At 43.1% G+C, this 14,190-nt stretch overlaps 1 protein-coding gene across 1 annotated transcript in view; it reads left to right on the forward strand.

Annotated features, from left to right (window-relative positions):
- Positions 1 to 48: 48 nt before the first annotated feature.
- ABHD18 (abhydrolase domain containing 18) overlaps positions 49 to 14,190 on the forward strand; it is a 51,992-nt gene continuing 37,850 nt past the window's right edge. The window contains exons 1-2 of the mRNA XM_073341102.2: positions 49 to 338; positions 7,463 to 7,571. Of these exons, the coding sequence (XP_073197203.1) occupies positions 254 to 338; positions 7,463 to 7,571 (194 nt within the window). The 5' untranslated portion in view covers positions 49 to 253. The remainder of the gene's footprint in view (positions 339 to 7,462; positions 7,572 to 14,190) is intronic.

Below are 14,190 nucleotides of genomic sequence, written 5' to 3' on the forward strand. Positions count from 1 at the left end.
TACTCGTCTGCGCTCCGGAAGGGGCCGGCTGCGGGGTAGCACCGCCCTGGTAGCGACCTTCAGCCCTTCCCCGCCCCACGCCATCGAGACTGGCTGGCCCTTCCCCCATGTGCGGCCGCAGGGGGCGCGGGAAGCCGCCTGCCCGGCTCAGTGAGTGACCCCGGGAAAGTGTCGGGCGGTGGGAGTCTCCGGCCGGTCTCAGGGCCGGGGGTTCTCCGGCCGCAGGCGGGGACGTGCTGCCCGACGCGCCTCCATGCGGGGCGTGGGTGGGGACGGCGTCGCCCTCGTTTGCTGCTGGGGACGCGCGACTCGAAGGAGAAGGGCCCTGTCCGCCTGCGGTCAGTAACTCGGCGCCTCCAGCCTCAGGGGTGCGGGAAGCCGGGCTCGCCCTGCCATCCTCTCCCTGTGGGTGCCCGGCCCGCCGCCCTTCCTGCTCCCTTGGCGGGAGAGCGCTTGCCCTGCCCTGGCCAGCTGGTGCCCAGCGTGTGCGCTTCTCTCCGGGTCTGCGTAGCAGCAGGTGCCCAGTGGTGCTGAAACAGTCTTATCGCGGGGTTCTGAAGGCGAAAACTGTGTGTCCCTCGTTCCAGCAGCTGGCTGTGGCCGTGCCCCCACCCCGACGCGGTCGTGACTGCTGTTTGAAAGCACGTCCCTATGTGTCCGTTTAAATCGATTTTGTCACCGCTCGCTCACCTGCCCCGCTCCAGAAAACCTCTGCGAAACTAATCCAGTCTTATCACAGCTTTGGCTTCATTCTTCTCCAACCTACAGTGGAAGGTAATAGCTTGGAAAAGAGGCGATTAGGGGGGATATGATAGAGGTCTATAAAATCATGAGTGGTGTAGAGAAAGTAAATAAGGAAGTGTTATTTACTCCTCCCCATAATACAAGAACAAGGGGCCACCAAATGAAATTAATAGGTAGCAGGTTTAAAACAAACACAAGAAAGTATTTTTTCACTCAACGCACTGTCAACCTCTGAAACTCCTTGCCAGAGGGTGTTGTGAAGGCCAATACTATAACGGGGTTCAAAAGAAAGCTAGATAAGTTCTTGGAAGATAGGTCCATCAATGGTGTCCCTAGCCTCTGATTGCCAGAGACTGGGATTGGATGACAGGGCATGGATCACTTGATGACAACCTGTCTGTTCATTCCCTTTGGGGCACCTACCATTGGCCACTGTCAGAGGACAGGATACTGGGCTTGTTGGACCTAACATTCTCATAGTTTAGTAGTGTCTTTTTTTAAAAAACAAAAACAAAAAACCGTGGCCTACATTTCACCATCCCTAGAACAGTTTACAACTTTTGATTGAATGAAATTCAGAATATTAGGACACTTAGTTACTGTAAATTTTACTAGAATTTTGTGTTCCTCTCCCCTAAGTATCATCAATCTTATGTCATAGTGTAAATGGTAGTTTTAAAAATAAAACTGGCAGTAACTAACCACAGTAGACCATTGGTCATTTCTCCCCTCTTATTCAATTTTATAGTTAGTATCCTGGCACTAAATTGATAGATTTTAAGGCCAGAGGGGGGCCACTATGATCATAAAGTAGACTTCTAAACAGCCCACTTCTTATGGCGATGTGTAGCGTACATATACGCCTGGTCCCCCAAGCATAGGTATAAATAGCAATGTAGACAGTGAGACATTGCTTAGACCAGTGGCTCTCAGCCTTTCCAGACTACTGTACCTCTCTCAGGAGTCTGATTTGTCTTGCTTACCCCAAGTTTCACCTCACTTAAAAGCTATCTGCTTACAAAATCAGACATAAAATATAAAAGTGTCACAGCATCCTGTTATTGAAAAATTGCTTACTTTCTCATTTTTACCATATAATGATAAAATAAATCAATTGAAATATAAATATTATACTTACATTTCAGTGTATAGTATATAGAGCAGTATAAACAAGTGATTGTATGGAATTTTAGTTTGTAGTGATTTCACTAGTGTAGGGTTTCTCAAACTTCATTGCACCGTGACCCCCTTCTGACAACAAAAATTATTGCATGACCCCAGGAAGGGGGACTGAAACCTCAGCCCCACCACCCTGGGCTGCGCGACTGAAGCCTGACCCCACCACTCTGCAGGGAAGGGGACAAAGCTTGAGGGCTTCAGCCCTGGGCAGGGGGACTGTAACCTAAGCCCCGCCAAAGTGGAAACCTGAGCCCCACCTCCCAGGGCTGAATCCCTCTAGCTTCAGCTTCCATCCTGGGTGGTGGGGCTCAGACTTTGGCTTCAGCCCCAAGCCCTAGCAAGTCTAATGCCAGCCCAGGCAACCCCATTAAAACGGGGTTATGAACCACTTTGGTGTCCTGACCCACAGTTTGAGAATTGCTGCACTAGTGCATTTTACGTAGCCTGTTGTAAAACTAGGCAAATATCTAGATAAGTTGATGTACCCCCTGAAAGACCTCTGCATACCCCCAGGGGTGTCCGTACCCCTGGTTGAGAACCGCTGGCTTAGGCTAGTAAAGACCTATCTGAAGCCTGTGGATATGTACCTTGGTATATACCCTGCATCAGTGTTTTTCAAACTTTTTTTCTGGGGACCCAGTTGAAGAAAATTGTTGATGCCTGCGATCCAATGGAGCTGGGGATGAGGGGTTTGGGGCATGGGAGGGGCTCAGGGCTGGGGCAGAAGGCTGGAGTGTGGGTGTGAGGGCTGCGGGGTGGGGCCGGTAATGAGGGGCTCAGGGTGTGGGAGGGAGCTCTGGGCTGGGGCAGAGGGTTGGGGTGCAGGAGGGAATCTGGGCTGGCAGTGCAGGCTCTGGGGTGGGGCCGGGGATGAGGGGTTTGGGGTGCAAGAAGGGGTTCTGGGTTGGGGGGGGTCAGGGCATGGGATTGGGGCATGCATATATTGAGTATAGAGTATATTGAGATAAAGAGAGCTTCTTAAGTATTTCAGTGTAAGTCATGTTTTCCAGACTCTGAATCATTCTTGTAGCCCTTTTCTGAACCCTTTCCAATGGGGTGGCGGCGGAGAGGGACTGTTACTCCTAGTTTCAGTCCTCTTTATTTCAAATGGTCCTGAGCTGCTGCGCAGTCCTAATGTGAACCAATGCAGTTAATTGAATACAAGGAATAGTCTCATCCTGTGTCCTAGCATCCTTTTAACATGCTCCAGTTGTCCAGCAGTGTGTTTTGGGGTTGATGTAATATCAGTTTATTTTCTTAAAATCACTTGTACTTCTGATCTAATATCCGTTATCCTGGCCAACCTCAGATCTGTTCAAAGTACATCTCATTTACTGATTGCTAATAGATAAACTGAACCAAAAGCCCTTCTGTTGAGTGAGCTTCTAATTGGTGATACGTAACTAGAGGGATATGACTCCATTTTTGGAAACTTTTTTTTTTTTTTCCAACTTGATGATTGAAATCCATATTGCTATGTGGCCCCTTAACAGAAATGGAGTAACAGCTTGTGTAGCGATCAGATTTTTTTTTTTAATAATTTGACTGGAAGACTAGCAGAATTAACAGGCAGTAATGCTTAGTGTAGTTAAGAAATCAGGTGAATAAAATGTAATAAACAGGGTAAAAAAACACATTAGCAAAGGAGGAAAGACAATTGAGATCAATAAAATATTTACTAGTAAGAGAGTCATTATAGATCAGCACTGAGCAGCAGCCAAGAACAGTAGCTAGAACCAAGCAGCAATTTTCAAGGTTTCTTGGTAATTAAGGAAGCAAAATTTGTTTTGCAAGGGATGTTTGGTTTTGGGGTGGCTCTAACCTTGGCAATGGTGCCTTTTCCCTTCATTTTATATGGATTATTGCCGTAGTTGCAGCAGAGTTATATCTCTCCTTTCTGAAAAAGAAAGGTTCTGAAAGCAGTTTTACTGGTTTACCCAAGTGTTTCTGATCTTGGCATGTTGCAAGATATCTATCTTTAAAATCATGTTCTGATGGTCCTCACATACACGTTTCAATACTAACGTGACTGATGTCATGTCTCAGATTATTTTATATGACTGAAGCTGTTCATTAATCTAATTTTAAAAGATTAGACGGTATTGAAGGAAGGACAGTAGGATAAATGAAGCAAGATGGGGATCAGAATAACGGACTTTAAAATTCGCTGCTTGAGACTGGCAGGGCTAGGAATTAAGACTTCATACTACTAGAAAGCAAAATGTCCTGACTTTTCAGTGGTTATAAAGCACTTATTTCTGTCCCTTAAATTTTATGTCAGAATTTAGGACCATTACTGCTTCTTTGGAGTAGCAGTATTTTGGGGAGTCAGGGAGGGGTTATGTTACACAGATTCAGTTTGAGTATAGGTTTCAGAGTAACAGCCATGTTAATCTGTATTCGCAAAAAGAAAAGGAGTACTTGTGGCACCTTAGAGACTAACCAATTTATTTGAGCATAAGCTTTCGTGAGCTACAGCTCAAAAGTGAGCTGTAGCTCACGAAAGCTTATGCTCAAATAAATTGGTTAGTCTCTAAGGTGCCACAAGTACTCCTTTTCAGTTTGAATATAGGTTTCAGAGGGGTAGCTGTGTTAGTCTGTATCAGAAAAACAGCGAGGAGTTCTTGTGGCACCTAAGAGACTAACAAATTTATTTGGGCATAAGCTTTCGTGGGCTATAACCCACTTCACCAGATGGAGTGAAAAATACAGTAAGCAGGTATAAATATACAGCACATAAAAATATGGGAGTTGCCTTACTAAGTGGGGGGTCAGTGCTAATGAGGCCAATTCAATTAGGGTGGATGTCGCCCATTCCAAACAGTTGACAAGAAAGTATTAGTATCAGAGGGAAAATTATTTTTTGTAGTGACCCAGCCACTCCCAGTCTTTATTCAGGCATAATTTGATGGTGTCAAGTTTGCAAATTAATTCCAGTTTTGTAGTTTCTCGTTGAAGTCTGTTTTTGAAGTTTGAAGCGTCTGCTTACAAAAATAGACATTTATTCTATATATTAGTTTTTATTTTGTTTACAAATGACTGAGATCCTTCAATAGTTGGCCTTATAGACATGCGAAGTACTGCATTATTAGGGTGTGAATACTGATCATTTTTTTATATTTAAAAAAGCTTGCAATTGGAGTGTGGTATGGGCTCAAGTTAACAGCACTTCAGATACAAAACTAGATGAATAAAAATTACAATTGCATAAATTAACTTCCATTGTCAGTAGGGTTGTAAGCAAGGTTCCTTAGATCATTCAGTGGATAGAGATTTGGAAATATGCTGATTATCCCATTTATCAGTACATGTTTCATACAACAAATGGTGTTTTGTTATACATTTAATTTTTTAGTTGATACAAAATCATCTGTTTTCTTAGGTGTAGAAAAATCCTGAAACTTTAATTGGAAGATCATATGCTCTGTGATGCACACAACCAATAGCTTAACTTTTTTGCCTGGTGTATCAAGAGCACAGAAGTGGCTTTGCATTATTTTAGTAAGTGTAGGTTTTTAACTAAAATTTTTGTCAGTAAATACTATTTACTGATCAAACTTCAACATAAGTAAGAAGCATCCTTCACTGAAAGGAATGCTGTCAAGGATTTTGATTGTATGATTTTCCAGTCACACCCCTTAACCAAGGGTGGCAAAAGTCCTTATGTAGAGGCAGTTATACCTTCAAATAAGTCCTTTTACCATTATAACTTTTGTTTGGGGAACCGGTATAAACTATACCGACAAAAGAAATGTTGCTGGTATAAGCTGCGTCTCCATTAGGAGGATTTGCTGGTATAGCTCTATCAGCAAACCCTTTCCAGTGTAGCTGAAGCCTCAGTTACTGTCTCAGAGCTGCTAACTCTCAATTCATTGCAGCACTTCTCTGAAGAATGCTAATTTTGCAATATTATTTTCTTAGCCATCTCAGAGGCCTGTGGGAGGAATCACTCTGATGAATCTTTGAGGTACAATCACTTCAGGCTTGCAAGAACAAACAAGTTGTAAACAGAATAGTTAAATGGGGAATTAAGAATAAAATTAATTTCAGCCAGTATATTCTTCCAAAACTCAGTAAGGACAAGGCACTTCTGCAGCAGTGTTCCTGTACCCCACATTTCTAGCAAGTATCCATATGCTTAGCATCAGTCTCATGCATTTTCATAGGGATCTGTTGTAATCTGAATGAAAGCTTTCTTTTTATATATTGTTGAAGGAAATGGACTTTCCTTTCTGAGTTATAGTACTGATCACAAAGTTAAAGCCAAGCAAATTTAATGATACATATTGGGACCATATAATTGCCTGCTGAATAGCAGCCTCTCACTTCAGTACCTCATTAATATGTCTGTGTCTTGACTTCAAAGAGAATTGCAATTTAAAGTGCATTACAAATTTTCTAGAATTTGTATGCACTGAGAAATGTAGGGAGAAGTGGTAACAAAGCTCTGCTAATCATGGGATTAGTTTTTTAAGTAATAGGATGCGCATAGTGCAAAGGTGACAAAATGTAGTATGTCTGTTCTATAAAAGAGCTTTCCATGAAAAACTGGATTAATGATAATGAGGTCTTCACAGATCTGAAAAGCATTTTTTCCACTCAGATTAGTTCATGTAAAATGGCCTACTCTCAGCATGATAAATAGATGTTATTCCACAGAGCATATATGTTTCTCTTACATCTGCAAGTAAATCAAACTCCCCACATTTTTTCAAGCTCTCTTAATCTACAAGGATTCCATTCCTAAAACTTGGCAGCATTATTGTGATCTGGGAATTTCTAACACCACTGAGTAACCTGCTTTGTGTCCCTCAAAGTTTACCCCTTTGTAGAACAAAATAATCTAATTACAATTAAGATGCATTCCTTCCAGATTATTTTCATGATACTATTGTGTACTGATATAAAAACATAACACTTGTTTGTGGATAAAATAAGCACTTATCACTCTGGTAAATTTGGATAATTAGTTTTCCTTTGAATATGGAAGTAACTGATTACATTTCCTTACAGGTTTGTTTTTGGTCAGAAATTTAACTGTATTTGAAATTATAATTAAAATGTTTCATGTCTATTCATAAATTGAGACTAGAACAGATGAAAGAGGTTGAAATGTAGCTGATGGAACATGAATCTGAATTTCTTCTAGCATCTAAAATTGAAGGACCATATCTATGTTTCAAATCCAATTTTACAGAATAGGCTGCATCACAGTTTGTTACATCAAAATGATAGTTTTACTTCTGCAGTTTTTCTCTGGAAGATGAGAGTGGAATTCAGGGACTGAATGGGAGTAGAAAGGTTTTCTTCTAAGTTGTGCCTACCTGAGCCCTCAAAATTAAGCATTACAGATTATGCAGGTGTTCAAAATATGATCAGTTGGACTCTGGGCTTTGCTCCCTTTCACTTGGGTTTGACTTTCCCTCAGAGGGGCTGTGGTGCCTTGTTGAGCTTCTTTGCTGTGTCTGCTTCTTGGCTGAGAAGAAAAAATAAATATTCTTCCAAACCACCTACTTAAGGCCTTATTTTCTCCTTTTAGATGTTAGCTTGCTACTGATGGGTGTGAGTAAACTGGATATTTTGTACAGACGGCTTCTCCTCACTAAACTTTTCATCCAAGGATGGGGAAGACCAGAAGATCTGAAAAGGTAATTATTTTCCCTCACAGAAAAAAAAAAATCACAGAATATTTCATACTGTTAATCTAAGTAAATTTAGTTTAAAGACTATGAACAGATAAATGTTTTTTACTAAAAATACAATGTTTTATTTTCAATTTTCTAAAAAAAAGTCAAACAAAACATTATAGGATTAATTAGACTTCAGAAATTAACTAAATATTTTAATTTTTAAATTAATGCATTTATAGACTAAACTATTTTATGGTAAGAAAAAAATACATGTTGCTGTTAAAAAGTCTGTTTAAAAACAAAGAATCCAATTAATGGAAACTTAAACATGGTGGTGTAGGATAACATATTTTAAAAGATCTTGAATTTATATAAAGCTAGCTAGATAGGTTGTGTTGTCCAAGGACAAAGCTTGTGAAACACCTTGGAAGGAGGCATCTCCTCTAAAATTAAAAAAGAAGTAACTAGGTTTCTCTTTTGCTTAAAGGTTTATAAAGAAGTTAGTTTGCCAAATATAAACTTTAAAACATACAATGTAGGATAGGTATATGCCTTGCTTTCTCCATTTGGTTTCTCTTTGAAAAACTATGGCTACGTTTTGCACATCCATTTTTAATGAGTTATATAGAGAGAAAAATCTCTTTTTAGAGTTGATTAAGAACAAGAAAGAGCTTTTGGTCTGCAGGTTTTGATTTCATGCTTGTTTAAGGTTTATATGTTAGCATGATATATTCCCAAAAATTTAATGTAAAATAGTTTAATACGATGTTAATTCCCCTTGATGAATCTTTGAGTGGATTGATTTTAAAAGGCTTTTGCTTTTATACGAGCAACGTACTGTGGGTTTCTTAAAATTTAAATATTGAATAATTGAGTGTATAAAATGAATAATATATCATATTAGGCTAAAATGGAAATTACAGATCTACATTTCTGAGAAATTGACTTTGTCCAAACATAAACACTACAAGCAAAGGAATACATTGAGCAAGAAACTGTTGTTGGGAAAGTTTTGTCTGGAGCAGTTGGTGGAGATCTGTAAATGTACATTGGGACTACCAGAGAGATATAGTAGTAACCTTACAACACATCTTTAAATGGGAATTAGATAGCTTAGCCTCTTTTCCCAACCGTTTGTCTGTTTAGAGTTGTCCAAATTCAAACAAAAACTAAATTTCAAAATTTACTGCAAAACAAAATTTTTGAAAACATTTTGTTTTGGGTAAATCAAAACATTTAATTTTTATTTTGACATCTTTAATTTTTTAGAATATAATATTAAAAAAATCAAAACAGCATTTTGACCTTATCAAAATACTTTTCAATTTTTTTAAAAATGAAATTTTTCAAAATCACCGCATTCTCTCAGAAAATTTCAGTTTCAATGAAACAGCATTTTTTTTACAGGGGAAAAACGTTATCATAAATTTTTCAGCGAGATGTACTATTTAGTTTGTAATCTCTCAGAGTCTGTTTTATATTTGTACAGTGCCTCGCACAATGAGGCCTTAGTCTTAGTTGGCACTGATTTAATGCTAATACTAGTAATAATGGTTTAAACTATTCCAAGGTATTTTAAGGATTATCACTGGTTAAATTAATTCCAAAATGTAGGATTCTTTAAGTGGATTGTCCACATATGTTCCACTTCAGGTACACCTGAACCTCATGCACATGAGACCCTTTGAGTAGCAATGTCTGCTGGGGCTGCACCTGTGACCTGTGCACCCTCCAGCACTCTGTAGACAAATGTATAAAGGGCAGGGGCAGACTCAGTTGCTTTCCACTTCATTCTTACCTCCTGTGACTGCAGGAAGGAATGCCTGCCATCTCTGCCTCTGTGTTTGTGCCATTCCTCCACTCCAGAGTCAGCGAGAACATCCTTCACTGCAGCCCAGTCCTCTAAAGAGAGAGGCCTGAAGGAACACTGTTTGCATGGTGATGGGAGACATAGATCGTCCTCTCCAGTTCCAAACAGATCACGCTAGGAGGGAAGTCCAGGCTCAGATCGGGTTCTACTGGCCCTGGTGCACTTTTCAATAGCCATTGATGTTCCCAGTATCTGTTACCAACGATCCAAGCAGCTGACACTGAAACCAGCCTCAAGAGCACTCTTCATATCTCTCTGGACCAGCACTGAAAGCACATTCTGACCAAGACTGTGCCTTTGGTAACTAAAACCTTGGTACTGACATCTTTCACACCAACTTGATGATGGTACCGGCAACCCTTCCCTCTGAATCTTCACCTCTGGAGCCTCTCTTTGCAGTACCTGCACAGTTCACAGGACTGGGAGAGTTGACAGTTCTGGAATAGCCTGAGTTTCCATTGCTCTCTTCTATTAAGAAACCCAGTGCCACCAGCTCAGAATCCTTGTGGTCCTACTCAAGAGATCTGCTTCACCCAACTGCTTTGGTCCCTGGACCCTTATGAGCCTACTCTGCCTGAAAGAGCATTCAGAAATCCACATGAGGGACTACAGCGACAATTACAAGCAGTACTTTGCACGGGACTCATCATGGCCTGCACCTCCTTCCAGAACCTCATGCAGTCATGGTCTTCCTGAGCCCTATATGGGATGCATCCTACTCGCAAGACTCCTGTTGCATCTCAGGCAACTAGAGCAAGGTCACCCTTCCCTTGTAGGTCTCACTCACCTGGCAGATCATGCACCTGATGCAGAGAGTGAGCAAGAGGACTTTCACGAGACAAAAGCCCAACATGTCCGGACAGTGATTTTTGTCCTCTTCAGTGAACCGTTATAGCTTCAAACCAGCCTGATGACTGCTGGATCTTCCAAGAACTTCTTGGGAGGATAGCTGACATCTTGGAAATCCCAGTCAAGATACGGCAAGAGAAGTCATACAAACTTCTCCATGTTCTGCACGTGTTCTGGTCCCCAGTAGATTGGTAGTGCCAATAAATAACAGCTTAATGCACAGGCACCAGCTTCCTCCAGACCCTGGGGATGCTCACCCCCTGTTCCACCACAGGCCCTGCCCCCACCCGACCTCTTCTCCCAAGCTCCCACCCCTGCCCCGCCTCTACCTGTCCCTGCTCCACCCCCATGGAACAGCTGATTGTAGTGGGTGGGAGGTGCTGGGAGGGAGCAGGAGGAGTTGATTGGTGGGGCTGCTGGTGGACGGTAGGCACTGCGGGGGTGGGAGGGAGAATCTGGCTGCTGGTGGGTGCTAAACACCCACTAATTTTTTTTCCCCATGGGTGCTCCAGCCCTGGAACACCCATGGAGTCAATACCCCTGGCTTGCCTTAATGGAACCAGTTAGAGACCTTTGGACTCCTTCCTCTATGATACCTATATCTAAGAAAATGGACAGGCATTATCAGATCACCTCCAAAGGCTTTGAATAGTTCTTTAGTCATCTAACATTCGACTCTTTGATCATAGTCACTGTCCAAGAGAAGTCCAAACGACAGGGTCCACAGAAAGCAACTCCCAGGGTTAAAGATCCTAAAATGTTGGTGGACCTCTTTGATTGGAATTTGTATTCTTCAGCCATCCTATAAGCATTCATTTTAACTACCAAGCACTCCTGGCCAAATGCAGCTTTCTGAACTGGGATCATGCATCCCAATTCACCAACAAACTCCAACAGGAACACAACAAGGAATTTAAATCCCAGGTGCAGGAGGGACAGCTGGTTGCATGGACCTCAATACAGGTTGCTCACAACACCTCACCTACAGTGGCTAGCAAAATAGCAATTTATTGGGCCTCTTAATGCAGTCCTTGAGAATACTGAAGGAGGCTCAAGCAACCATAGAGTGCTTCCCCTTTGAGGATTCTGACTTTTTTTTAGTAATACAGATGAGGCTATTTGCGTGTTGAAGGACACCAAAGACAATTTTTTGCTATCTGGGTGTATGCATCTTTGCTCCACGAAGGAGATGGTACAAGCCTCGGCCCTGTCTGAGGCAGACACAACCATCTGAGTACTATTACAGATAGCAGAGACTGTTTGAGCCACTGAAGAAGAGGCAGAAGTTCCAGATGAAGATATCTTCTGCCCCTTCCTCCTCTGACACACACTTTCCATCTACCTTGCAATAGGAGGTTTGAATGTGCAGTTGAGAGCCTTGCAGAGCCAGCAGATCCAGCTCTTTCTCTCCTTTTGAGAGCTGTTTGTTTTGGGAGCTATGGAACCAAATTACCTGGGACCAAAGTGTTCTGGAGTCCTTTGGACAAGGATTCTCTATCCAGTTTCAGTCCCCTGCAAACCTTCCCCACCTCATCCCCAATCCCTTCTGGGACCCCTCTCATGAGATATTGTAGCAGGGAGTCCACTTTATTCCTGAGCAGTTCAGAGCAGTAAAAGAATGCCGTTGGAATTCCAGGGCAGGATGGGTTACTTTGATCATAAGCAGAAAGGGGAATGGCACCCCGTCCTGAAACTCTGACTCAAATTCATCCATGGGTTCAAGTTCAGGATGGTGATGCTGAGGTCCATAATCACCACCTAGGATCCTCAAGATCGGTTTGCAACTCTACTTATAAGACACACACTTTCATATTGCAATTCACCTGGCCATAAAGAAATATTTCAGCTTACTTGTGGGAAAGTCTTACTACTAATGCAGAGTGCTTCCCTGTGGCGCCTCTCTCTCGCTCGCCCTCTCTGACCTTGAGGGTCTTCCCAAGTGCATGGAAGTCATGGTTTCTCATCTGAGAAGGAAAGACATTTTAGTCTATTCTTACCTCAATGACTGGCTGATTTGAGCTGGTCACCTCAACACCTGAACGACTCTATTGGAGTAGTTCTGAATCTCTTTGCTGCATCAGACCTCAGTCAATGGAATGAAGTCACCCTTACATCTTGTTAGAGCATAAAATTCATAGGGGTAGTATGGGCTCCTGTCTGCCAGAGAACAGGTTTCTCACCATTCTAAGCCTTGTCAACACCTTCATTCACACCCTTAACATTAATCAGAACATGCCTAAGACTCATGGGTCACATGGCCTCCTGCTCCCACATGACACATTTACCACCTGTACTCTATGCAAGAGTGGTTGAGATCAGTGTATTTACTCAGCAGGTACCTAAGACATGTTGGTCACAATCCCCCAGGATCCTTTCCTTGTTAGATTGGTCGAAGGACATCTACATGTCTACAACAGCTTGCCCATCTCCTCACCGATCCCCAGCATGGCATTGGTGACAGACAAATGTACATTGGGGAACTCAGCTGGACCACCTTGTGATGCTCTGTACCTCGGGGGAACACCCTACACCAGTGGTTCTCAAAGCCGGTTCGCCGCTTGTTCAGGGAAAGCCCCTGGCGCTCCGGACCGGTTTGTTTACCTGTCATGTCCGCAGGTTTGGCCTCTCCAGGCCAAAGGGGGCTGCGGGAAGGGCAGCCAGCACGTTGGCCTGGAGCGGTGAACCGCGGCCAGTGGGAGCCGCGATCGGCTGAACCTGTGGACGCGGCAGGTAAACAAACCGGTCTGGCACACCAGGGGCTTTCCCTGAACAAGTGGCGGACCGGCTTTGAGAATCACTGCACTACACCTCCATGTTCATCTTTATAAAATGATTGGGTGGTATCCAATGCAAAGTTTGTCATGTTGAGTGTCTTCGGAAGGCTCATAATGCACTGAGCAAGTAACAATTATAGTAATTGTTAGAGTAATTTTATAGTAAGCTTATAGGTGAGGCTGAAAATGTATCCTCATGGCTTAAAGCAAGCCCATGCAAAAACTCTCCAGGAACAGAGAGGCAGTTCATGCCTTATCAGGGCATGGATGGAACAAACCCAGCCCAGCCTCACAGGAACAATGGACACTGGTTTAGGCAGCAACAAAAGAATCTATTAGGCCTTTGAGGGAGTCACCCCTTTCCTTTGGTCAGTTTGGGACTGTGATGAGGTAATGCTCACTTGACTGGGGGGGCGCAAAGCCAAGAGGAAAGGAAGGACATGATAAAAGGGAGACACATTTTGCCATGCTCTCTCTGTCCTACCTACATCTACAGACACCACCACCACCAAGCGACTGAATCGCTGATCAAAGGGGAGAGCCTGACTGAAAAGTAACCAGCCAGCCTGTGGTGAGAAGCATCAAAGGGCATGGCTACACTTGCAGATGTAGAGCTCTTTGAGTTAAACCCACCTTCGGAGAGTGCAGTAGGGAAAGCGCTGCAGTCTGTCCTCACTGAAAGCTGCAAGCACACTGGCGTGGCCATATTTGCAGCACTTGCAGAGGCATTGGGAGTGGTGCATTATGGGCAGCTATCCCACAGAGCACCTCTTCCCATTCTGGCACTGTGGCTTGTGGGAAGGGGGTGGGGGGCATTCTGGGTCCTGTCCCAACACCCTATGATGCATCGGTGCGCATCCCAGCAATTTCTGTGTTTCCATCCACATTTGGCACCATTTTTCAATGTTTTTTGTATTGCGCGCTCTGTCTTCCCTTTCTGTCTGCGGGAATGGAGCCTGAACTGCTGAGGAGTATGCTGACGAGTCTCGCTAGCGTGTCAAGTTTGGCAGTCGAGTTATTCCTTATGATCCAAAGTGACAGTGAGGGCTCCGATGATGATATCGACTCGAGTAACGCATATGACATGAGTTTGCTTGTGGCATTCACAGACATGCTCACCACCGTGGAATGCCGCTTTTGGGCT

The sequence above is a fragment of the Lepidochelys kempii genome, chromosome 4 (assembly GCF_965140285.1).
Source record: "Lepidochelys kempii isolate rLepKem1 chromosome 4, rLepKem1.hap1, whole genome shotgun sequence".
Lineage (NCBI taxonomy): Eukaryota > Metazoa > Chordata > Testudines > Cheloniidae > Lepidochelys > Lepidochelys kempii.